Here is a 26,256-nt window from a genome sequence, read left to right on the forward strand (position 1 = left end):
GCACCCTGCTACTTAGACTGACGTCCTTAAATTAAGCATGTATATTTTTTTGTAAATGCACTCGTTTCTGGGCCAGCTGTGCCAGACTCACAGCAGCCTGTCATCTGGCACAAGAGAGCCAGGGCCACAGCAGGGACAGTCCCTCTTATGCTTCAGCTAAATTCCCTCCAGTCATGTGGGTTCCATACGGGCTTATTCCCCTGAACACAGAAATTTAGTTCGCAGACATGTGTCCTAAACAAGTGTGGGGACAATGCATTTGTTCTTTTATTGTGGTGGCAACCATGTTACAACAGACTACTGTCCACTGCAGAGACCAAGCTGGGAAAAGCAAACAAGCTTTGGGAACTATATAACTATTTCGTTAAATATAGGCCTGAATGCTGAAACTGACTTTGAGGGAACAGAATAGGAATGTTAGTGTATTTCCCATACCGTATCTTAAAATTCTTATGTCTATTGGTATATACTGAAGAGCAAGTCATGAAATACTACATTTAAGGAACTCCTTTGACCTATGCTGATGGAGTGAGAAATGACACCATAACAAAACATAGGGACAGGTTATTGTTCAAGGTTAAGCCATGGGAGAAACTAGTTAACTTTTTCCTTAGTTATACAGAATTGCTGCATTAATTGCTGCAGGATCATGACTCCTCCCCCCAAACTGTTGCGTAACATCAGCATAATGACCAGAGGTGATATTACTGTACAACTCTACATAGTGCTTTAATTCAGAAGTTTCATCTGGAATTTCTCACACACAAAGTGGTCTCTGTGACATCTGTCAATTCACTGACCAAGCTCTTTGCCTTGCAGTGTGCCCCATAGGGTTTTAAAAAAAGAAGTCAGTGGCAATACATATTAACAGTTCAAATGCCATAAGCAGTAACTCACAAGTTGTATCCTGTATATTGTTAGTCCTTACCTGGCCAGCAGCCAGAATGCTCAAAATGGCCACCCTAGTATCTGGGTCCTTCTGAAATTGATTGACAAGGCTGATTCTTTCAGCTGAAGGTACGCTTCCATCTATTCGAATATATCGAGCCTGTGAAGTAAGAAAACCAAAGCATTACCCAAAGTTAAAGGAAATCCTTGTCTTTGCATATGAACAGCCAAGATGCGACAAATGCAGACTTTTAAAAAAGCAAGCATTTTTTAAAGCAAGCACCAAAAAGAATGTGTACTGGTTTAGAGCTAGATAGTAAGATCCTTTAAAAGCAGTGGAAGAAAATAAGCCACACTTACCTTGCTTTCTATCACTGCCTCTGTACATGCCTGAAGCATGCTTAAGTGATGAGCAAAGACTAGAAACTTCAGTTTGTCATTCTGAAGCAGCATTTTGATGTAATCCTTTACTGCTCCTGCCTAAAACATACAAAGCAACTTGGAATTTTGTTGTAATAAAACAGTTAAAAGGATAAAACAAAGTAATTTGTGTTGATGTAAAAGAGAAAACTACATTAGCATACAAGGTTAATTTCATCTCTCGGTTTGAACAATATCCATTATCTGAAGTGTGCCAAGCAAACAAAAAGCCAATCTATGCATCACGTTATCTTACAGATATATCTTACTGGCACATCATCATTAGTGTAGATCCACTAAGGGTTGTATCTGAAGGCAAACTGTGAGAATGGAAAGACCCTTCTGCTTGTGTAAAGGGGATAACTATTTCTGCTGAACCCCAGCTCTATCAGCTGGGCCACATCCCATTCTATTCCTGAGGATGCCTGACCTTCAGGATTGGTTTTGTGGGAATCATGCATGCCAACTCCTGGGGGCCAAGCCTCCCTCAATGTTTTGAGTGGGCCAGGACCCCCTACTGTTCAAAGCAAACGCAGAGCGACATCACGACGTTGTGCAATGTTGCGTGTGTGACATCAGGACATTGTGTTGGGCCCCCTCTATGTTTTTTCTTTTAGAAGATGGCGCTTCTATTGGGGATAATGAGAGCTGAAGCACAGAGGAGGACTGTAAGTGAGCCACTATTACAGTTCTCTGGAACCAACACAAAGTGTTATTACTACAAGTACACTGTGTTACTTGCTGCCTGCCCCTTAAAAAGCAGTCAGGAATGCAACTTGGCACTGAAAATAAATTTGCAGCTAAAGACAGTGCCAAGTGAGATAATTAAAACATGAACACTATCTACTAAGTTGAAAGACAAAGTTAAAAGTGTGGCCTTGTCTTATCTAAAGCCTGAACCTGTATTCTAAAATTAGAGACAAGAGTTTATCTTCAGTGTAACTGAATACTGCTCATTAATTCAGAGATACTTTACGACAATAGGTAGGAACCAAAGTCCTTCTGTTCTCAGATGAGTGTGTGACCCAGTGTAGGCTTCCATGAATGGAAGTGGGGAAAGGTGGGAGAGAGGGGTTTGATTGTTTTTGCTAATAGCTCCTGCAGCCCTTCATTTGGGGGGAAACCCTAAAACAGCGTGGGAGGTGGTACACAGCCTGCAGGGAAAATCTGCAAAAATGATCTTGCACTTCCATTTGCAGAAGAAGCCCTGATACATCAGAGCCCCTTCCAAAAATGGAAGGAATTCTGTTCACCAAAGGGTGTCTTTGGATCCCGCACACTATTCAAAACCATACTTCTTTCACTCTGAGGGACTCATTCCCTCATGGGCCATGGGCCAGTAGCAAGCAAGTCCAGAGGCAAAAGCTGGCCAGAGCATGGATGCAAACCTTTCCGGTGTACAGTGGGCTACACTGCAGCCTCACAGAAGCCAGACTTCTCTATACAGGCAAGCGAGAGGCTCCCTCACAATTCCAGGACACATTCCAGACAAGGAAAGTACACAAGGAGGGTGCAAAGCACAGCCGGTGAGGATTGGGGCCTAGAGAGAGCTCTGAAGGCCAGACAGAGATGGCTGGAGGGTCAAATTTGGGCCCTGGGCCTGAGGTTCACCCCCCATGCCTGCCATGATAGTTTGACAAAATACAGTGACAGAAAAATCACTTTATACTGGGCTGCTATAATTTTCAGGAAAATACAGGAAGAGACAATCTAACAAATGAACGGACAAATTTGTATATAAAGGAAAAGGCAGTACAATTCTTTAAATAAATGTTAAAAATGGCAAGACATGTCAAGATTACCTTGGCAATGGCAGTCTGCTTGAACATGCTTGTAATTAGGCTCATCACCTGGAAAAAGTCACTTTCCGCGGGATCTAAATTTGAAGCTCTCATTAATTTCTCCCACTCTTCAAAGCTAGCATTTAATTCCTGCACAGGAGGGAATGGCAATATTTAGAGGCAAAAAATGTGAAAGGGCAAAACAATTACTGTTTCTCTGAATCATGCCCTACTTTTGCTACCGAGAAGAAAAGAGAAAAACAAGAGTCCCTAAAGATGCCAGCTTCTTCAGAGGAATGCCAGTGCAGAGGCAGGTCAGTCACATGTTGCTGCCAAGAATAGCAGCCCAAGACAAGCTTGGGACAAAAATATCAAAATAAAAAGAATTTACAGCTCATTCTGTTTCAGTCATATATCAATGGCTAAAAACACCCCTTCTTCAAGGCTCAAAAAGAACTGAAAGCTGGCAAAGACATCAAAAACAGTGAAGCACATTGGTCTCAGGGCTATACTTTTACAGCACCTTGCTTTAATGCCTTTGCAAATATAACGAAACATTTCACTGCTGTGCTTATTAATTCGGTGCAACTGACTGTGCTACTTATTTAAAATACAGCAATTGTCATTGTTTCAGACCATTAGTCATAATGCTATTTTAAATGAATAAACTCTGACTTTAGTAGCTGTTGGCACCAAGTGAGAAGACCATGAATTCTCCTTGTGCCGTGTCTCAAAGTACCTCTGAAATTACCCAGTGGGATTCTTGGTTCTTAAAATGTGTTGAAAGCTGCACTGAGCATGAAGAAGAAGAAGAAGAAGAGGAGTTTGGATTTGATATCCCGCTTTATCACTACCCTAAGGAGTCTCAAAGCGGCTAACATTCTCCTTTCCCTTCTTCCCCCACAACAAACAGTCTGTGAGGTGACTGAGGCTGAGAGACTTCAGAGAAATGTGACTAGCCCAAGGTCACCCAGCAGCTGCATGTGGAGGAGCTTGGGAATCGAACCCGGTTCACCAGATTATGAGTCTACTGCTCTTAACCACTACACCACACTGTTCCATGTGGCAGTCTTCAACTAAGTTGTCGTTGTGTGTGAAACAAGGTCTGCTTGCACAGAAGGACTTTCCCGCTCTCTCTTCCCTCCTCCCCAGGCCCCTAAATTTGCTCTGCGGGGTAGAAGGAACCCCCAGAACAGGTGCAGTGGGAGGGGGAGGCTGACATGGAGAGAGGTCCCATTATGTAAGTGGATCTCAGTCCTCATGTACATTTCCCACTTAGCCCTGCACAGGATGCCACCCACGGTTATCTGGACAGTGCCCATTACTACTAAACCTTACACAAAGTTCATACTGGGACTTAACTGTATATAAAAGTATGCTTTCCAATTTGCTAAAGTATTCAAACAAAAGTTCCAGGCAGGAAGAGATTGTTCTCCTAGAATTATGGCAGTAAATGCAAAACAAGACTTCTAAACCCCTTTTTAATAGATAACTGAATATCACCACTAGCAAAAAGTGATACTGTTTTCATAGGAGTTATTGGTTACTGCTTCTTTCAGTAACCGCTGAAAGAGTAACCGCTGAAAGAGAGGTTAAACGCTACTTCTAAAAGGTACTGTTAAGTTCCTGAAGAGTTCAGCTGTACTAGGTTTTATTAAAGTTGTCAGTGAGACACTGAAATCATTGAGTTATATACTTGGGCGAACCTAGTTTTTTAACCACACAGGTTGAGGTTCTTGAATAGGGTCGCACTGAATAGAACTGCTAAAAAAAATGTAGTCAAGTCACACAACGAGAGTTTTCAGAACGAGGTAATTCTGTGTGTATACTACACACAACACTTAAAACCATAAAAATGAACCACCACCATCACACAGGTAATAGTACACTGGTTTACCGTAGCAGCAGTTTGGGGAAGATCAAAAGAAATCCGTTGTCTGATTTTAGGTGGCAACTGAGTTAAAACTTCATTTTTCAGACGCCTAATCATTATATCACTTAGCAACTGGTGCAATTCATCTAAATTTGAAGCTCCTCTGCAGTCCCACTGTCGTCTTTTACCAAAGAATCTGGAGCAATTAAAGAGCAGTGAAAAATAGGACACTTAATTTAAATCAACATTAGTTAGCATTTGATTTTACAAAGAAGAAGCACGCAAGTCTATTTGATCAGCATTCCACACCTCTGCAAAAAAGCAAAGCATATAAAGGAGTATCTCAGTGGTCTGTTGCAGCCACAGTGTTGTTGATCTCTTAATCAAGTTGCAGAAACACAAAATTTAGTAGTAATAATAATTTATTATTTATACCCTAGCCACTCTGGGCGACTCCCAACAGACTAAAAACACGATAAAACATTAAAAACTTCCCTAAACATGCTGAACCAAATTCCTTCATAAATCAGGTAACAAAATGATAGTATGACGTTTGAAACAAATTATGTGTTCCTTTTTGTGTGTGGATTCAGTTCTTGTAGCAAAGCCAAAGCTGGTTCAATAAAAGAGGGTTCAACTAATTGGTCCTGTCAGTGGAAGCCCTGAGCAAAACCTTCCTCTTGTGCAACAGGGCCTTCCCTGCCCTCCAGCCCGCCCCAATAAATTGGCCCTAACAGGATTGGAAGAGCATGTTTGGGTGGGCGGGAGGAGTCATTCTGTGTGGCAAGCCAAAATGCACTCATGGAGTTTCTCAGTCCTGTCATAAGCAAAACATTCCTAATAAATAATAATAATAATAATTTATACCCGCCCTCCCCGTCCAGAGCTGGGCGCAGGGCGGCTAACACCAGTAAAATTACAATAGAAACATAATGGGGGGGGGGGGGAAGGACCCAATTTAAAATACAGGTTAAAATGCAATCTCATTTTAAAAGTAGCCCATAGATCAAAACCGTAAGGGGAGGGAAGACATAAGGGTCAGACTGAGTCCAAGCCAAAGGCCAAGCGGAACAGCTGTCTTGCAGGCCCTGCGGAAAGATGTCAAGTTCCGCAGGGCCCTAGTCTCTTGTGACAGAGCATTCCACCAAGTCGGGGCCAGTACTGAAAAGGCCCTGGCCCTAGTGGTGACCAATCTAACCACCTTGTGACTTGGGACCTCCAAGGTGTTGTCATTTGTGGACCTTAAGGTCCTCCGTGGGGCATACCAGGAGAGGTGGTCCCGTAGGTATGTGGGTCCTAGGCCGCATAGGGCTTTAAAGGTCAAAACCAGCACCTTAAACAGCCTCACAAGGGGACCCCCCAATGTGAGACTCAGCATGAAGAAACATGGGGAAAGATTTGGTGTGCATGCAAAAAAAAAAAAACTTGAGCTTATAATGCATCCTAACCCAGAAAATGGTGAGCTATTACTTCCCTGTTCAGGGAAGTTTTTAATGTGTGATTTTACTGTATTTTTGGTTTCTGTGGAAGCCGCCCAGAGTGGCTGGGAGACCCAGCCAGATGGGCGGGGTACAAACAAATAAATAAATAAATAAATAAATAAATAAATAATAATAATAATAATAATAATTCCCCTTACTTGTAAGATTACTGCACCACCCATTAACAACAAGCCATCTGGACAGTTCATAAATAAAACCTTGGGATAGTATTCAAAGTAGTGCTAAGGAGACACAAAGATTTTTGCTTGCCAGATGGAACTATCTTTCTTCTCCTCCCCTCCACCTACTGTTCTGGTTTCAGAATGGATTTGGGGGAAGTTCAGGGGCCGTGTGGTGGTGGTGGGGAACACTGATGCACTAGTGAGAGTCCTTTCACTGGCTTCTGCTCACACAATGGCTTAGTTGAATCCAGCCCATGAAGAATAAATATAGAACACAGACATGAAATCTTAAACCACAGCTCAGCCCAATTTCTTGCAGTTAGAAAGGGGAGAAGACGAGGAAAGGGGGAGAGGCAGAAGGAGAGAAAAGCGGTTTGCCCAATCAACCACAGTTACATAGTCCCTGAAAGCTTACTTCTTGAAGATTTAGAGCCTCTACAGAAAAAGGTTGTCCATCACAATCCCAAGCAATTAAATCAGTAAAATGATCAAGAGGGGGAAAACAAACATCAATAGGGAAGTAAAAGGTGATGAAATACTAGTACCTGACATGCGCGTTGCAATACTTTTTTGCATATTCAGTCCAAGTGCCAAATTTTCGTGGGCAAATCGCTTCAAGTTGCATGAAAAGCTGTAAAAACCATCGTAAGTGGACTTTATTAAGATTTTCTCAAAATCTGAAAGACACTCATTCTGCTTCTATGTGCATAACCAGCACCATTCCGAAAATTGCATCACAGTCATGGGCAACTTCCAAGTAGCCCCTCTGACATCACCAGCACAAAATTAGATGCCTTGCCCTGGCTACAGCTGCATAGTCTAGGAATTGCCTAACAGCTTATACCAAATAGTTGGTTTTTTCAAATTCAATAAAATGGCGTCTTGTTGTATCACCTTACTGCTTATGTAGTCTTAAATGCTTTCTACCACAGCAATATTCCACCATTTCTCTACTGAGAGGGAATTATGCTCATCTACTCCAGCCCAAGTGTATCATACCCATAGTTCCAAAAATGTGCTCTGCATAATCCTTATGGTAAGCAGTACAAAAAATGTATTAAACTATAGAATAATCTGAATTACACTGTACATTATAAAGGAAGAAACTATGTATATTTTATTTGTATTTATAATGCATACTTTATACCATTTTGTAAACTGCTTAGAGGTTTTGATGATTAAGTGCTCTCTCTCTCTCTACATATATATAATGTTAAATAAAATAAATAAAATTATTTCACTTTTATGCCCAGTTCAGATGTCATAGCAAGTCAGGAATGTGCTTTGGATGCCTGTGTTACCTCCTCTTCCTTTTTTTCCAATTTCTTGTCCCCTCTTCCTGGTTTGGTTTGTGGCCCCTACAGTTTGCCGAGTCATCCTAATCAGACTAACTATGGATGCTGCAAACCATATAATTGGAAAGCAGACATCATGGCAACTTAGGGTTACCATAAAGTGAGATAAGGAACCCAGTGCAAAGAAAAGACACACGCTCAAAGTATATTCCCAGTGGACCAGCATGGCTTGGCTGTGATATGTGAACCAGGCATCACATAGTGATATTCAGAACCTCTTCAGGTCTTCCCAACGCAGGAGTTCCAGTGAGGAGAATGGCCCGAGTGGCGTTCTGTACAATAGGTAACAAAATGTTGCTACGAGATGCATTTCTGGATTTCATGTAGTGTGATTCATCAACTACCACCACTTTGAAATTCTGTTTGTACAGAGCTTCTGTTAAAGTCTTTGCATCTGAAGTTAGCAAGCCATAACCCAGAACAGTGACTTTGCTCGTAGGTATTCTCCTAGGAAAAAGGAGAGAGCAAAACATACATTCATCAAGTTATAAATGGCAAACTAGCTAAATTCTGTTAATTTATATTTATCTAGTTTATGTTTACTCTGCTGGATACAGCACAGAAGTTTTAGGTTGCCAAAAGAAGACTGGCAAAATATGCAATAGAATTTAATACAGCTCTTGTTTTGTACTTCAACTAACCCCGACGTGTTTTGCTTTCAAAAGTGTTTGAGCTTTTGAAAGTATTTTATTTATATTAATTAATACAGAAAAAGAAACATCAGAGAAAGTTGAGATACTTCACTCATAATATAGAGGATAATAGTAGATACCGAACCAAAAGCTGTCACAAGTAAAGGAAGTAAAGCAGTGCTTATGGATATTCAAACACACAGAAGTTGTGTTCACACATCACACAATGACTAGTTTAACAAGGCAGCTTCAGAATGCATGGTTTGAAGTTGATTTGCTTTGAAACTAAACCACAATGCCTGGTGTGTGAGCAACAAGCCAAGATTCAGTGGAAGCAAAACAAAAGGCTGCTAAAGTTCTCCTTCCAAGTATGCCAGAAATGGGCAGGAGGGCTTGCTCAGGTTCATTACACTTCTGCACGTTGGACTAAATCATGGCTTAGTGAGATGTCCAAACCAGACCAGCACGCTCTTAACAATGGAAGTAGATTTGTAAGTATAGCAAAAAGACCACACCATTTTAAGTGCTTCAGAGCTACTGTTTGGATGGCAAAGCAATGCGACTGATAGCATGCCACTTACCAGGTGTCAGTTTTATTCTGAATAATGACGATATTCTCTGGAGAAAGTTCTGGGATCCATTTCTCCATCTCATCAACCCAAGGGTACCTCAGAGAGGAGGGTACCACTATTAACAAAGGCCATTCATGTTTGTAGTAGTAAGTTATAGCTATTGCTTGAATCGTCTTCCCCAAGCCCATCTAAGTCACAACAAATTGAAATAAAAAGAAGAAAAGCTTAATTGTATGAAAGCAGGGAACATCCTTATCAGTGGTTTACCTAGAAAAAGTCCTACCAGCTGTTTACACTTTTCATTTGCAGATGGCAGCCACCTTAGAACCTCCAAAATGTATTACTCAACTTAAGTGCATTTTGAGGAGACTAAGATAATCACTTCCAACACCTGCTCAGTTAAGGACATTAGAAGGAGATGGGTAGACATAAAGCCCCCATACTCACATATCCACAGATATATAAACCTACAAAATATACCTCATTCTCCCTCGCAACAGACATACAACACTCTCCCTCCAATACTCATATACTTATTTTTTCATGGATCAGGAAGAACTAAAACACATCATTTTGAATTCACACGATTTTTTACATTGAACCCACAGAATAACCATGGTCCCTTGGATGTGGAAATAAAATTCTTATTCCCATACCAGCTTGCTTATGTCTTAAGATCTTCTGCCCTAAGATCTGCAGACACACTCTTTAGTAAAGGAAAACATGTTTCCACAAAGGAGAGGGCCTTTTCTGTGGTGGCACCCTGCCTTTAGCATGCCAAGAGAAAGGGCCATGGCACAGCAGTAGAGCATCTGCTTTGCATTCAGAAGGTTGCAGTTTCAATCCCTGGCATCTTCAGTTAGGACTGGGGTGTCCCATGCCAGAAACCCTGGAGAGCAGCTATCAGTTAGTATATAGACAATACTGAACTAAATGGACCATTGGTCTGACTTGGTATAAGGCAGTTTCTCATGCTACTTTCCTGAGGAAACATACCAGGTGAGGCCAACATAAGCTTTCCTGTCAGGTTATGACTTTCCAGATTGCCCAGGTATTTTAGATCACAGATGATTTTGTTTGCCCTACTCTGCTTTTTAGATTTTGCAGCATTAGCTCTTGTCTTTTTTTAAAAAACTTTGTTTTAAAACTGTCCAGTAATACCTTGGAAGTCGAACAGAATCCGTTCCGGAATTCCGTTCGATATCTGAAACGTTCAAATTCTGAAATGTTTGACTTCCAAAGCATGGCTTCTGATTGGTTGCAGGAAGCTCCTGTAGCCAATTGGAAGCCATGGAAGCCCCGTCAGACATTTGGCTTCCAAAAAATGTTCAAAAACTGGAACACTCACTTCCAGTTTGGGTTTGTTCGGGAGCCAAAATGTTAGACTCCCAAGGCGTTTGGGAGCCAAGGTACAACTGTATCTCTATTTGTTGCATATGAACTAGTTTTTATTCACGTTTGTACGATGAAGGGCAGTTAAGAAGTACATTAAATAAATAAATCTCTCCTGATTCGGTGGGCTGTCTACCCTTACCATCTAGGGAAATCTTAAGTGTACAAGCTAGTTTAAAGTTAATCTGACTTCATCTTCATCTTATAAATTCCATCATTAAAAATTCTGTCTTTGAAATCCAAAGGACAATTTGAGTAAAGAGTTGCAGTTTTGGAATTCATTCCACCAAATAGTAAATTGCATTATATTCGTATACAGATAATGTTTCAGCAGCAACCAGCACATTATCTTCGGGTTCCACTCAACACTTGTTTATGTGAATTTATCATCATTTCTTCATAACACATACAAGAATAAACTTGTACGTTTTGAGTATTAATATACTGAAGATAGCCCCATTCTATGTCTGTTTCCATTGTTCCAGTTACAGATAGGTAGCCGTGTTGGTCTGCCATAGTCAAAACAAAATAAAAATAAAAAAATAAAAAAATTCCTTCCAGTAGCACCTTAAAGACCAACTAAGTTAGTTCTTGGTATGAGCTTTCGTGTGCATGCACACTTCTTCAGATACACTGAAATCACTATATAGATCCACCTTCTCACTATATAGAAGGGTCTGGTGACTTCTGTTTCAGTGTATCTGAAGATGTGTGCATGCACACGAAAGCTCATACCAAGAAGTAACTTAGTTGGTCTTTAAGGTGCTACTGGAAGGAATTTTTTTATTTTGTTTCCATTGTGTCCAGGTAAGTATGCAGACATTGTGTCCAGGTAAGTATACCAGGACGCAGGTGGCGCTGTGGGTTAAAGCCTCAGCGCCTAGGGCTTGCCTATTGAAAGGTCGGCGGTTCGAATCCCTGCGGCGGGGTGCGCTCCCGCTGCTCGGTCCCAGCGCCTGCCAACCTAGCAGTTCGAAAGCACCTCTGGGTGCAAGTAGATAAATAGGGACCGCTTACCAGCGGGAAGGTAAACGGCGTTTCCGTGTGCGGCTCTGGCTCGCCAGAGCAGCGATGTCACGCTGGCCACGTGACCCGGAAGTGTCTCCGGACAGCGCTGGCCCCTGGCCTCTTAAGTGAGATGGGCGCACAACCCCAGAGTCTGTCAAGACTGGCCTGTATGGGCAGGGGTACCTTTACCTTTTAAGTATGCAGAAGATTGCAGCCTGCCTTACAAATATAACCCACTGACTTTAAGGAAACTTACTTTCCTGAAATGTGCTTATGACTGTAGTCTTAAATAGCTACCCTTTGTTATGTTGCTTCTTCACACTGAGACACTTGCTTCTCTCAAATTAAAAAGTAACGTAATCGTGAAGGTGGTAATTGACTGAAAATGAATAAATTCATGAGCATTTCGCCATTCAGTTGGAGTTTTCAATTAAAGGGGCAGTTACCTTGAACTAACAACGAACACCGGTAATTAAAATCAGGAGATAAGGTTATTGTTTGTCCCAACTCAGTTCTAAAGTTACTTACTAAGAAATCTTTCTTTCACACATACACACAGTTTGAAGAACGATAATGCTAGCATTATGGCTATTTAGATAGCATGGCATAGGCTAAGATTTGGAGTTCCCTTTCGTAAGGCAGCCCAGTTCACCTCTCCCATTATAGCTGATGCCCTCACACTCCATTCCTGGCTGTTACAGGCACTTTCCCAAGGACTGGGGGTGGGGGCAAGAGGATGGAGTGAGTGATGAACAGGTCACATTGTGTAAGCAGTGTTTAGCTACACTTTTCTACATCTAACTCGCTGAAAAATATTCGCTGAATATCAAATTCACCTCTCAGCAAAACTGAGAGGCACTTCAGTCTATGAAAACATATTACTTGAGGTTGACTTCATTGTTCCACATTTTAAATAAGTTGATTACTAAGTCCCATTTTGATTGTCACTACTTTAAAGTTTACATTTGCACCAAGTATCTGTATGGGGAAATTATCCTTTTAATTAATCTTTTAAGTACACATTATTTTATTATTTACGAATTGCTCCCCATGAATCATTTGAAAGAGATTTACAAATATCTAAATAGGTTATAGAAAAAAGATATGCACAGTTGCGCACTAGTTTAATCCAAAGTAAGCAGTTACAGAATAGACTGAATGGCTAAAGAGCCACTTACCTCATCTGCAATCATACACCTAGAGGTGAAAATAAAAATAAAAATTAGAAGGTAACCCAGAACTTTAACTGAATAAAGCATGCATTCTATACAGTTTGCTAACACATATTTGTTTTCCAAGATATAAAACTCCCAACAATTTCTCTTCAACACTGTTTAATGCTAATATTGACCAGGATCTAAGTAATGCAAGTAATTCCACGGGCTTTAAACTCTTGAACAGCAAATAGGTCCCAGCCATAACTATGCTGCAGGGAAAACCACCTGGTCTTTTCCGATATGGCAAGGGGGCCTGTTGGGAGAAAAGAAGGGGGAAAGTCTCACTAATGCTGCTTTGTAAAACTGTTGGGCCAAGAAAACGCAGACTGCTTTGAGAGAATACAAGGCGTAAACTTTGCCTGTGGGGATGATGCATTTATTTCCTAGCTTGCGGACAATAATGCTTTTCTTCAAGGTGGTTTGGGAAGTGCAAATTTAACTTTAGTCTGAGATACCGTGAAATTGAGGTGGTGTATGCTCACTCTTTGCATGAAAATCCAGAGAGTGGTACAGGGTGATTATTCATCACTTAAAAAAACAACCACCAAGACTTCTCTTATGGGTCCTTCAACTTTGCTCTGTGCAACATGCATGAGGCTACTAGATGTTATTGGGCAGAAATTTGGAGAGAAGTGTCGGAATTGGTTTGTTGATAACAAACCCTTTACCTTTACCTTTTTGTCAGATCAGACAGCTGGGGTGCTTAAGAGTTGTGCAGCTGTTGTGATGTAAAGGTATTTAAATAAACTCCACAAATGATATATGTACCAAGGATTCACATAACAACCACTTATTCACATCGCTGCATTATTCCAATGCGTTGGATGTGAGTTTGCCCTCAAACATGGTTTGGAAACTTCAGCAAATCCAGGATAAGTCTGCTAGCTAGTTCACTGCAGCTGGATGATTTTTACACAGTATGCCACTGTTTCATGATCTGTGCTGGTTGCTTGCTTGTTTCCAGGCCCAACAGAAATGCTGGTTTTGACATTTAAAGCCTTGTACTAGGTTAACTCAAAGTACCCCTCCTTTGATATCTAACCACCTGGAGCCTGAAAACATCTTCAAATGCCCTTTTCTGAGTGCCGCTGCCATTTGAGGCATATCAGTTGGCTTCTAGGGGAGAGGTGGTAGCACCCTGGTTGTGGAATTCTACCTCCAGAGAAGCTTGCCCAGCTGCTTCTTTGTGGTGTCTGTGACCTTTCGAAATCTCTTATTTTTAAAAATCTATTGCATTCTGTTTAAATATGCAATTTTATTTATTTGTGGCTGGTTGAAATATTTTAAATTTTTTCCCGGTACTTTAAGGTGCCCAGAGAGCGGTGCTATTGTTGTTAATAAATGTTAATAAAGTAATAAATTGAAACGTTTACATCCCATCTTTTTGTAGAAAATACAGTGGTACCTCGGGTTGAGTACTTACCGTATTTTTTGCACCATAACACTTACTTTTTTCCTCCTAGAAAGTAAGGGGAAATGTCTGTGCGTGTTATGGAGGAAATGCCTACGGGTGGCATGCCTACGGATTTTCCTCCTCTAAAAACTACGTGCGTGTTATGGTCAGGTGCGTGTTATAGAGCGAAAAATACGGTAATTCGTTCCGGAGGTCTGTTCTTAGCCTGAAACTGTTCTTAACCTGAAGCACCACTTTAGCTAATGGGGCCTCCCGCTACTGCCGCACCGCCGGAGCATTTCTGTTCTCATCCTGAAGCAAAGTTCTTAACCCAAGGTACTATTTCTGGGTTAGCGAAGTCTGTAACCTGAAGCGTATGTAACCTGAGGTACCACTGTAGTCAACATGGCTTACAACAGCGTAAAGCATAGAAAACCAGCAGCAATTTAACAAAAAATAATCACAGCTTCCAAACACCCACCTACATCTCTTTAGGGTTTCTAAAAAGAACCTAAACACTGAGGTTTCGGTCAGGCTCCAGAAAACCAGCAGGGAGGTAGATCTGCTTATAAGTACAATAACATATTTAGCCCATTAGATACTGCTTTTAAAAAGCTGGTGTCCCCGTGCCGTGATAGTGACATCTAAAAAGAAAACCACCACATTCTTTATAGAGAAACATCTAATTATCACATACTTGATAGTATCATGTCTACTTAACTATTCCATCTGCCACTGTGGGCAGAATGAAGCGATTACGTAGGCCACAAAAAGAAATCTCCCTATGGTTAAGATACAGCAATTCAAAATCATATTCCTTATCCTAATAAGAAAATCCAGAGTCACGCACCCCAAGCCCTGTTAGTTATATGCTTTTCCTCACTGCTTCCTGAGTTAATGAAATTATAGCACGCTGCCTACGCCAACAGAAAGGTTATGTACTTCCGAAGCAATCTTCAGATAAAAAATTTGAGGCACAAATCTGATTTCTGTCACATATTTTGACTGCAGCGAGCAGGACAACTTGTTCTTTGAAGTTCAATTAGTCATTTCCTTTTAACTGGTAGTTACCCAATTGAGACTAGATCATTCACATACCATCTGCTCACGACAGCTATATGACAGCTATATCCAAGAACGCTAATTTGAGGGGGATAAGGCATTCCATTCCATTTCAGGCTCTAAACTCAGCTCACAAGGACAAAATATGTCATAAAGAGAGTAAGAATAATACTCGGTGTCCTAGATTCTTCCCCTCTTGAATGCAACTGCTAAGAGAACACCATGGCCAATAGTTTACCTGGAGACTAAGTAATAAAAATAAAACACCCTAGATGCTATCCTGATCCCAAGCTGATTTCACCCATAAGTGTAAAAATATACGAACACCTCTTGTAACCTAACAGCAGTCAATTAGATACTTGTCCTTTCTGAACTCCAAGGTAAAGGCAGGGAAAGCAATTGTTCCCCCATCCCACACTAAAATAATATATGTTATTTTAGTTTACAGTAAGCTATCTAAAATAGAAAGGTTATAAATCCCCACTCAGTCATGAAGCTCACAAAATGATTTGGGCTCAGCCTAACCCAACGATGAGGAAGCTTTGGCCCTCCACATGTCATTGGACTACAACTCCCATCCCCCCTGATCATTGGCCATGCTGGCTGTGGCAGATGGGAATTTGAGTCCAGCAACATCTGGAGAGCCATAGGCTCCCCATCCCACAGGGTTTCATAGTGAATGGGCAGGATAGGAATGTTACTACTACTACTACGCTTTGAAAAATAAAATAAAGGGAATTATGCTACTTAGCATCGCTGTGAAAAGTCATTTAATTTTAATATTTATTCAATATCATTTTAACTATTTACCACCATTTTCCTTCCATCTCTCATCTTGCTTAAAATGTAAGCCTAAGGGCAAGCTAGTGAATTTTAGTTTGCTTTATATATAGTGCCTAGTTGATTTAGGCGCTTTGAAACAAGTAATACTGTACAGTATAAGCAGTTGTAAAATAAGACCAAAGGCAGAGAGGGGCACACAAAAATCTCCTTGGAGAAGGTGAAAGTTGCTTTAGTCCAGAAATAGACTGAAAGTGCACCTACAATATGGCAGAACTACTCATCTGTGGCACTGACACTATCAGCATTGCAATGAGTAAAAGGAAACACAGGAAATGTAGTAAGAAAGTTTGGGTGTTGAGACTTTCAAGGGGAAACCCTGGTTCAAGACTCCACTTGGCCACAAAGCTGAGCAGTGACAGGAAAGGCACTGGATAGACTGTAGAGTTGTGTGTGCATAATGGGGTTGGCAGAATCTTATTTCCCCACAGCAGCCCCCCAACAGCCTATCCAAACTGATACGCAATTGTTCAGGGTGGCTAAAACCAGGACTGCAAAGAGCTCCAGAAGGAGCTCTCCAAACTGAGTGAATGGGCAGTAAAATGGGAAGCACAATTCAAAATAAACAAGTGTAAACTGATGCAGGTTGGACAAAAACTCCTAATTTCACAAATATGCTCATGGGTGGCCGACCAGGAACGAGACTTTGGGGTTGAAGTGGACAGCTTGATAAAGATGTCAACCCAGTGGCTGGCAGCTGTGAAAAATGCAAATCCCATGGTAGGGATCATTAAGAAAAGAAGTGAAAATAAAACTGCTGATATAATGCCATTATAACAAACCTACAGAGTGGCTGCAGTTGGGACAGTGAACAGTTTGGGTTGCCTCCTCCCAAAAAGAGTTTTGTAGGGTTGAAAAGGATTCAGAAAAAGGGCAACCAAAATGATAAAGGGAATGAAGCACCTGCCCTATGAAGGAAAGGTTACAAGATTTGGGGCTTTTTGGTTTAGGGAAAACCTAAGAGGTAACATGAAATTATGCACAGTATTGAGAAAGAGGGCAGAGAATACAGTATTTTTTCCCCTCTCTATAACACTAGAACTCACGGACATCCGATGCAGCTGAATCCTGGAAGATTCAGGACAAGCGAAAGAAAGTACGGTATTTTTCACTCTATAAGACGCACTAGACCACAAGACGCACCTAGTTTTTGGAGGAGGAAAACAAGAAAAAAAAAATACTCTGAATATCAGAAGCCAGAACAGCAAGAGGGATCACTGTGCAGTGAAAGCAGCAATCCCTCTTGCTGTTCTGGCTTCTGTGATAGCTGCGCAGCCTACATTCACTCCATAAGACGCACACACATTTCACCTTACTTTTTAGGAGGGAAAAAGTGAGTCTTATAGAGCAAAAAATACGGTAAATTGTCATGAAGTGAGTAATTTAACTATGGATTTTGCTCACATGAGAGGCAGTGAATGGCTTTGAAAGAGGATTAGATACATCCATGGAAGATAAAGGTATCAACAGCTAATAACTCTGATGCCTATGTTCTAGCTCCACATATTTCTGAATACCAGTTGCTGGAAACCACAGGGGGAGAAAGTGTTGCTGCACTCTGGTGCTGCTCGTGGGCTTCCCATAGGCATGTGGTTGGCAACTGTAAGAACAGGATGCTAAACTACATGGGCACCTGGTCTGATCTAGCAGGCTTTTCTTATGTTTTCGAAAAACAAAAGGATAAATAACAAAAGCAAACTGGCTTTAGTACCAAAGAGTCCCCTGCTTCCTTTTACGAACAGGACTCACACTAACAGAACAGACTGTATTGAGGAAGAGTGCTGTTTCCTCTCAGTTTGGAGTTCCAGATTTTCACCCACTCATGTGAATCAGTTTTATGTAACACTCTAGAATATAATTTGCATCCTACTCACAAGCCAAGACTTTAGCATTAACATCTCTCTCATATAGGGGTTATTTAAGGAATGTGCGCCTGGTGCGTTTAAAAAATGTGTATATCATTAAACACAACTGTGCGGTCCTGTATCTGTAACAAAGATGACTTGTCTTGCAAGAATTAGGGTACTTCACCAAAAATAGAGCCTCAGATGACTTGTGCATGGAATGTTAAGTTAAAATGGTCCCAATGAGTGGCATCACGTTGACAATTATGTGAAGTACTTTTCCATTCACAAAAAGGCTGTGTCAAACTTCCATCAGGAGGCAAAAGTGTTGAATGGTAAAAAAGACTATTGAGCCTTTAGAGCAGCCTTTCTCAATCTTGGGTCCTCCGATGTTGTTGGACTACAACTCACACCCTCCATAGCTAGGAGGACCAGTGGTCAGGGATGATGGGAGTTGTAGTCCAGCTCAAGCCGATTCTAAACAAAACACTAACCCTTACATGTTAACCAGTGAAAAGCAAATTAACTTATAGCTGGGGGAAAATGCCAGCCAACTGATAATCAAGTGGCCAAACATTTCCTAGACAGCACATTTCAAGCTGCAAGCATGTGTGTAGGGGGTGGGTGCATGCTGGAAAACCCTTTAACAGAAGACAGGTGCATTTGGGGAAGAGGCCAAGGGGCAGCTTCTCTCTGACATTCCAGGTGGCTATGTTCAAGGGTAGTCTGTAACATGTACAAAGCAATTTAGCTAGATTGATGATTGTCTTGAATAGTCATTATGTTACCTTTTCCTACTCTTCATCCTATAGATAAAAAAATCATTTTACATTTGCTTATAAATGCAATTGGCACCCAGTCATAAAGATTTGTGTTGTCCTAATTCCCTGCACCTCCTGATTCTTTTTCCTCCCCTACATGCACAAGTAATTCCTATTCTAAATACTTGAAGAATACTATAAGCTTTTGGGTTCAGCTTCAACTACTTAATGATTCAGGTCTAGAAATTCAGTATAACATTCAGAAAATATATTGGAGCCATTGTAACTACTTTGGTTAGTTTCCCCACTCCTAAAAGGGACTGACAGATCCATGTTTAAGATAGTTTTACCTGCCACCTCTTTCCAGTGCAAACACAATTCCTTTCTTCTGAAATGAAAGCAGTTTGTCTTTTAAGTTTTCAGGTAGGTAAGACAGTCTTTCACTGACATCGGAAGTTGAACCAGAAGTTTTACGTGTACAAGTCTCTTGGATGACCACTGCCATGTTCCACCTGACAAAAAATAAGAGATCTGATTTCAAAATGCCACACTCAGTATTCTCCAGCACTTATCAAAATAGGTCATATTTGAACACATTTACTTCATAAATAGTATCAAAATGGATATGGTTGCAGTTCAAGGACTCTGGTTTATAAGCTGTTTTATTAAAACATTGTTAAATGTGTACGTGGGTTTATTTGTACACATAAGCATGTTAAATTGATCACTGGAGTACTTTGAATTCAACTTAAAAGTGCAGTTCAGGTGATAGGAGAGTCCTATGCCCTTTGTGTATAGTTGGCACACAAAGTGCTGTGAAACTTAATAACATTAATGAAATTTCAGAGCACAGTAGACAAAATTCCCCTTTTGAGGCATCACTGCACAAGTGCTTCACTGAATACAACTCAATAATAATATTTTTTTAACGACACTGGAATGATTATGTGATTTTAACTTAGGCTAAAGTGGTTTTTATCCTCAGAAGAGCCTACTCCTCCACCCTCTTTTTGTATCGCTCACTGACTGGAAGGTGGCAAGCCTAAAACACAAGTGGAAAAGCGACAGCAGCCTCCTCTACAGGAAGGCAGGTCCTTTGCACCTGGAGTAACCGAGTGATCCAGCCACACCTAATGCAGTGGTTTACCTGCCCTCAGCAAAGGCTGATTAGGAAAAAACAAGGCCAGAAAAAAACCAAATCATGCAAAGTTAAAGAAGGCACACTCCATCAATAGCCATTTTGGATGGGTATTAATCCCCACTCTCACTGTACAACAGCAATCCTGTCACACGCAGATTTTACTACAATCAAGTGGGGTATAAAGGTAAAGGTAAAGGTACCCCTGCCCATACGGGCCAGTCTTGACAGACTCTGGGGTTGTGCGCCCATCTCACTCAAGAGGCCAGGGGCCAGCGCTGTCCGGAGACACTTCCGGGTCACGTGGCCAGCGTGACATCGCTGCTCTGGCGAGCCAGAGCCGCACACGGAAACGCCGTTTACCTTCCCGCTGGTAAGCGGTCCCTATTTATCTACTTGCACCCGGAGGTGCTTTCGAACTGCTAGGTTGGCAGGCGCTGGGACCGAGCAGCGGGAGCGCACCCCGCTGCAGGGATTCAAACCGCCGACCTTTCGATCGGCAAGTCCTAGGCACTGAGGCTTTAACCCACAGCGCCACCTGCGTCCCCAAGTGGGGTATAATTTTGGTTAAATAAATTGTTAAAGAAAACTGGGCATTATTGTCTTAGCTGTTACAGGGCACTGGAAGTAGCACAAAAGAACCAGAATCACAACTGAGGTACAACTATGAACTATATTACAGTAGCCTGGATCATTGACTTTTATCACCTATAATAATTAATCTTCTTACATGCAATTGTGCTGTGTCCTAATGAATAGCTGCATTTATGGGATGAAGTGACACCCTCTAGGTACTAGAATCTTTAGGAAAAAACCCTCAGGACAGGTAGCACTATTGCTTCACTTCCAATATAACAATGAATGCTCGCTGTGCAGTTGATGCACAGAAATGCTATATTGGGTTGGTAAGGGTAAAAGTAGGGTAAAGGACCCCTTGACGGTTAAGCCCAGTCAAAGGCGACTATGGGATGCAGTGCTCATCTCGCTTTTTAGGCCGAAGGAGTTGGCATTTGTCCACAGGCAGCTTTCCGGGTCCTGAGGCCAGCATGACTAAACTGCTTCTAGCACAATGGGACACTGTGATGGAAGCCAGAGCGCACAGAAACGCCGTTTACCTTCCTACTGCAGCGGTACCTATTTATCTACTTGCACTGCTATGCTTTTGAACTGCTAGGTTGGCAGAAGCTGGAACAGAACAGCAGGAGCTCATCCTGGCACATGGGTTCGAACCACCAATCTTCCAATCAGCAAGCCCAAGAGGTTCAGTGATTTAGACTACAGTGCCACCTGTGCTTGTAACATCACATGGATGGTCTGTGACAGGATCTGAATTTCTTGCTGAGTTCATTTTACAGATTCAGCTCTAGACATGATCATTGTTGTTGTTGTTGTTTAGTCGTGTCCGACTCTTTGTGACCCCATGGACCAGAGCACGCCAGGCAATCTTGTCTTCCACTGACTCCCGCAGACATGATCATAGCCAGGTTTTATTTTGGGGGGCAGCAGGTTTTATGTTAGGGGGGCAGAATTGAGTTATTTGTTATGCAATTGGTCAGTTAAGTATTTTTATTGATTTGCTTGATTTAGGGGGGCAGATCTGCCCTCCTCCCCACACCCATGACTCTAGAAAACTTAGGAACAGAAAAAAGCTGTCTTATACAAAGTTAGATTACCGATTCATCTAGCTCAGTACTGTCAACACTGACTAATAGCAACTTTCCAGGGTTCCAGACTGGAGTTTTTCCAGTCAAATGGGCATTTCTATCCTTAAAAGGAAGCATTGGGAAGAGTAGTAGATGTGCGAGAAGTATTTGCAACATACCTTTGAAAGCCCAGTTTGCCGCTGAGATATTAGGCAAATTTCAATAGTGACCATGGGCACTAACCTTTGCTGAAGACGACCAATCTAATCTACTTCAGTTTCCCGAGTGTAAAATGTGGAGGGAGAGGCCAGGTAAGCATATACCACCTGGAGCTTATTTGAGGAAAGGCCGGATGTAAATACAAAAAGTAACACCACTTTTATTGGGACACAAAGTAGTAAGCCCAGTAAAACGCCTCTTCTGATTAAATGTTAAGCAAAGGAAACCCAGGAATGGTGGTGGGTGGGGAGTGGGATAAAAGGATGTTGCTGAGCAAGATGAAAAAGCTGCATTTTATAGCAACCTCAAAATGGAATGAATGAGGCATTACATAGATGGGCAGCACAAAAATATGTACGATTACTTGAAAGTAAGCCCCACTTTTGTTATGGTAAGTATGCAAAAGACTCCAGCCTTAACGGGGTTGGGTTACTGCTAGGTGCAAAAATCTCAAGCAGAACTGCTCTCTGTGGAAATGAAGAAGCCAGCGGTAATTTGGTAGTGTCTCCAGATCTAATCAAAACATGCACTGGGATCGCAAAGACACAGAGAATAAATTTAGGTAGTGCTTCTTCATACCTATGGCCTTTATGGAAACCCAAGTCATTTTTGCACAGTCCCTAAACTAACTGAGACTACATAACCTGATGTTCACTTAAAGGTAAAGGGACCCCTGACCATTAGATCCAGTCGTGGATGACTCTGAGGTTGCAGCACTCATCTCGCTCTATAGGCCGAGGGAGCCGGCATACAGCTTCTGGGTCATGTGGCCAGCATGACTAAGCTGCTTCTGGCAAACCAGAGCAGTGCACGGAAACAGTGGCGTAGCGTGGGGGGTGCAGGGGGGGCCGGCCGCACCGGGCGCAACTTCTGGGGCTAGGGCAAATCCACGGGTTAGGGGGCGCAAATCCACGGGTTAGGGGGCGCAAATTACTTGCCTTGCCCCGGGTGCTGACAACCCACGCTATGCCACTGCACGGAAACGCCATTTACCTTCCTGCCGGAGCAGTACCTATTTATCTACTTGCATTTTGACGTGTTTTCGAACTGCTAGGTTGGCAGGACATGTTCACTTACCTGGGGGTAAATGCCACGGAACTAAATGGGGTTTGCTTCTGAACAGATATACATAGGAATACCGTCCACATTTCACCTTACCTGGTACCTGTCCTAGAGTGAATTGAAGGGGTGTCTGTGGATATAGCTGCCTTTCTGCCACCCTTCAAACCACTTCAGTCTAGGAGTTCAGGAATGCCATTCAGACGCGTCAAAAGATCGTTTACGTTGCATCAAGTAATCACTCTCGGGTGCAAGCAGAACTATGCAGTATTTTACTCCCACGTTTTTGACGGCCTCCTAGTCAATAGGTCTCACTAGTTTAAAGAAAACTGCACTGCCCCAAGTACACGAAACTTGCTTATAAATTACTATTCCACTTCCTAGACCTCGAAGCGCCTTCCTCACCGAGACCCGCTCTTTCATCCGTGCAGCAATCGTAGCAGCAGCAACTCCTCCTCCTCCTGCCGCAGCAGCCAAACAACTTTTTCGCGCTCAAACGCAGCGGAAATGACCTCAAGCCGAGCGCGCGGTAGACTCAGAGATACTTCGTTAGCAAGTGCCTGTCTGCATGGATTCTTTTTTCTTTTTAAAAAAAGATTAAAATGGCGGGCCTCCCCTGCACTTGTGTTTATTCGCACACCCTAGCCCTATTATGGCCAAACAACGAGAATACAAACAAGCCCCCTTTCCCCTCTTCCAGGAAACAGAACAGCAATGAGCACAAATATCAATGCACCGTTTTTCAGTGTAAGCCACATGGAACAAGGAGAAGCGATGGAAGATCACAAACAATTTGGGCGGCTGATTTACAAGTTCCTGTGTAAGGGCGGCGGGTATAGGAAGCTGCAGAGACGAAACTTAATAGATAGGAAGGGTGGTGGGTTATGAAGGGAGGAGCTTTTAGGTTGGGATGAAGCCCCATTGAACTCAGTTTTATAATTATGCGTATGCAGGTTAAAGAATTTGCAGTCGCGCCTTAAAATAGTTATTCCCCGGATTAACTGCGCGTTAGAACCGCATGGCAATCTAACGACGCCTTTTAAAAGGTCACGGCGAAGATGTAAAGCACGTTTGGCCACCCTTTCAAGTACAAACTCGGGGTTACAAAGGGCGATTATAATCCTGGATAGCGGTTGTTGCGAGTAATAATAAAAGCCTCCGGGTCCTAAAAGGTGGCCTGTAAAAAGCGATGTTTATTTGTGGGCGCTTCCGACGTCGAGTTTGTAACGGAGATCCGCCGGGAATAAGAATGGCTGGGTCGATGACGGATGCATGATGTGAAACGCTGTGAAAACGTCAGGTTGATTTCAGCAGAATGAAGTAGATAAAACACATTTGCTTGGAAAAAAATAATTTAGGAAAAAAGCACACACCCAGCAAACTTTTTTTGGCACCTTGAACAACAGATCTATCTGAAGCATAAGCTTTCGTGGGCTAATAATACGAAATAGCAAATATGTTTTGTACAGGGCATTACTTTTAGTTTTTTTGCTGTAACCGGCCAACATACCTGTGCCTCCAAGATTTAATAAAAAGCAGTTTTAAAAACACACACGATGCATTTGCATCGGAAGACAAGAACCTAGAACAGCGATAGGCGATAGGGTTGTTTGGGGTGGGGTGAGGAGAAGGAGCCGGTGTAGCTTTTTCGGGTTGCTAAGACAGGCAGGGCGATCCTATGCCTACTTAGTAACAAGACCCACTGAATTCAGTAAGATCGCAGTAATGAAATATATAATGCAAGCAGGTTGCAAAGTGCCGCTGAAATTTTTGGCAGGCAGACAAGCGCGCCATGGAGGCAGGCGGGAGATGCGTAGGCTGCTTTTACCTAAGGACTCAATGCAGTGACTGGAGGAGGAGCCTGCTAACCGCGGCGACAGAAGAACTTGGGGTGGAGGACGTAATGATGCGAGTGGTACAAATATAAGGCCACATATATAGTGCTGCAAGGAGGAGACCTTTCGATTTTAAGGCAACAGACTGTCAGGAGGCGCCTTCGGAATCTAAGCAAAGCTTCTGCATCAAGTACTACAAGTCCCAGAATGCCTCGCTTCATGGACCCGTTCATTGAAGCTAAGGCGATTTGGAAGCGTTTCTTGGGATTTGTGGTCTATCCACCTCCGTAATATTAATTACTGTTTGAGCCAGAGGACTTGCCCCGGCTGCATGTACGTCCAAGACGCCGCAACAGAGGGGAACTAAGGCCAGGTGCCATTTCGGAACAGACCGTAAAGCCTACCTATAACTAGCGCTCGGGGCCGTCAGTCACCTCAAAGCGGCAACGCCACTGGTCACAGGCACCTCCGAGGGTGGGGCTTCCGCATTGCCGGTTTTCTAAACCGCACTCCGGTCTCCAATTGGCCGGCTTCCGGCCGTCGCTCGGCTTTAAAGGCGCGGCCTCTCATTGGCTAGCATTCGCTTCACCGGGGCGTTTTTTCCTGCGTGGGCAGAATTCTGGCCCACTCAGCGTAGAGCTCCGGGGCTGAGGAGGCGTGCTCCAGGCGCTGAGTGGTTGGGCGGGGCGGCAGTCAGCAGCATGTGGCGCCGCGATTGGCTGGCGGGACCCGTAGAGGGCGGTTCTCTATGGCACCCGCGGCAGCAGCAGGAGGAGCCGGAGTCGCTGTTGGGGGCTGGTGATGGGGTTAATTCCCCCTCGTGTGTGAAGCCCCCTTCGCGAGCCGGCCTTGCCGTCGCCTTCATCCCCTTCCTCCTCCCCTCCGCCCGCTCGTCAAGGCTCGCGCCATTGCGGTAAGTTCGCCCCCTCCCTCACCCCCCGCCCCAGTTCCATTATAAATATCTCTCCCCCCCCCCCCGCTTTTCCGCCCCCTCCGCGCTCTGCAGAAAGGCTTGGAACCCTGAGAGCCGCCGTCCCAGGCGAGGGGGAGGTTGGTCTTGCCCTTTTGCAGCGCCGCCACCACAACGCCAGCCTCCCTCCCCCCCCCTCTGCCTCCCCCCCCCCCGCGCGCCCTGACCGGCCTGCATTGGACGGAAGTGCGCGCCAGCCTCGTGGATGCAATTGGTGCAGTTACGCCCCCGGGCCTTGCGGTGGGTCGGGGGGGAAGTGACCTCCCTCCCCCCCCCCCCCGCAGGGACAGTGTGGGGTTGAGAGGGGAAGTTGGTGGGTGGATGCAGTGGGGTCTGCCAAGCCCCTAGGCTTTGCATTCGGTGGAAGGGCTTCCCTGCTTCGGGCGAGGAAACACGACGGCTTTAAAATAATGTCATGGCCAGTCTCCTCCTGCCCGGGATGGCAACTCTTTTATATTATTCCCAAAGGCAGGCATTATTATAACCTGAGGGCCTGCCGTGGGAGAAATCCCTGCCGCTGCCCCCTTCGCCCCCCAATGGGTGCCGTTCTAAGATACATGTCTTCCCAGTATCTGTCAGAAAGGGAAGCTGGTCCAGGAATGGATGCAGATTGAATATATATGAATATCAATCTTTCTCTCGCTCTCACTCACTCACTCATTCATATATATCCATTCTCTCCTCTCTCTCT

At 43.2% G+C, this 26,256-nt stretch overlaps 1 protein-coding gene across 4 annotated transcripts in view; it reads right to left on the bottom strand.

The window, feature by feature from the left end:
* Positions 1 to 25,122, bottom strand: part of ZRANB3 (zinc finger RANBP2-type containing 3) — a 43,173-nt gene extending 18,051 nt beyond the window's left edge. The window contains exons 1-10 of one of the 4 annotated variants that reach the window (XM_079993188.1): positions 25,000 to 25,122; positions 19,052 to 19,213; positions 12,763 to 12,781; positions 9,194 to 9,372; positions 8,196 to 8,427; positions 7,171 to 7,256; positions 4,987 to 5,158; positions 3,111 to 3,239; positions 1,249 to 1,368; positions 929 to 1,048 (exon numbers count right to left, since the gene is read on the bottom strand). In XM_079993188.1, the coding sequence (XP_079849314.1) occupies positions 929 to 1,048; positions 1,249 to 1,368; positions 3,111 to 3,239; positions 4,987 to 5,158; positions 7,171 to 7,256; positions 8,196 to 8,427; positions 9,194 to 9,372; positions 12,763 to 12,781; positions 19,052 to 19,206 (1,212 nt within the window). In that variant the 5' untranslated portion in view covers positions 19,207 to 19,213; positions 25,000 to 25,122. The other 3 variants (XM_079993189.1, XM_079993187.1, XM_079993186.1) reach the window with 3 other exon arrangements.
* Between the last annotated feature and the right edge of the window lie 1,134 nt (positions 25,123 to 26,256).

Source organism: Podarcis cretensis (genome assembly GCF_951804945.1).
Source record: "Podarcis cretensis genome assembly, chromosome: 1".
NCBI lineage: Eukaryota > Metazoa > Chordata > Lepidosauria > Squamata > Lacertidae > Podarcis > Podarcis cretensis.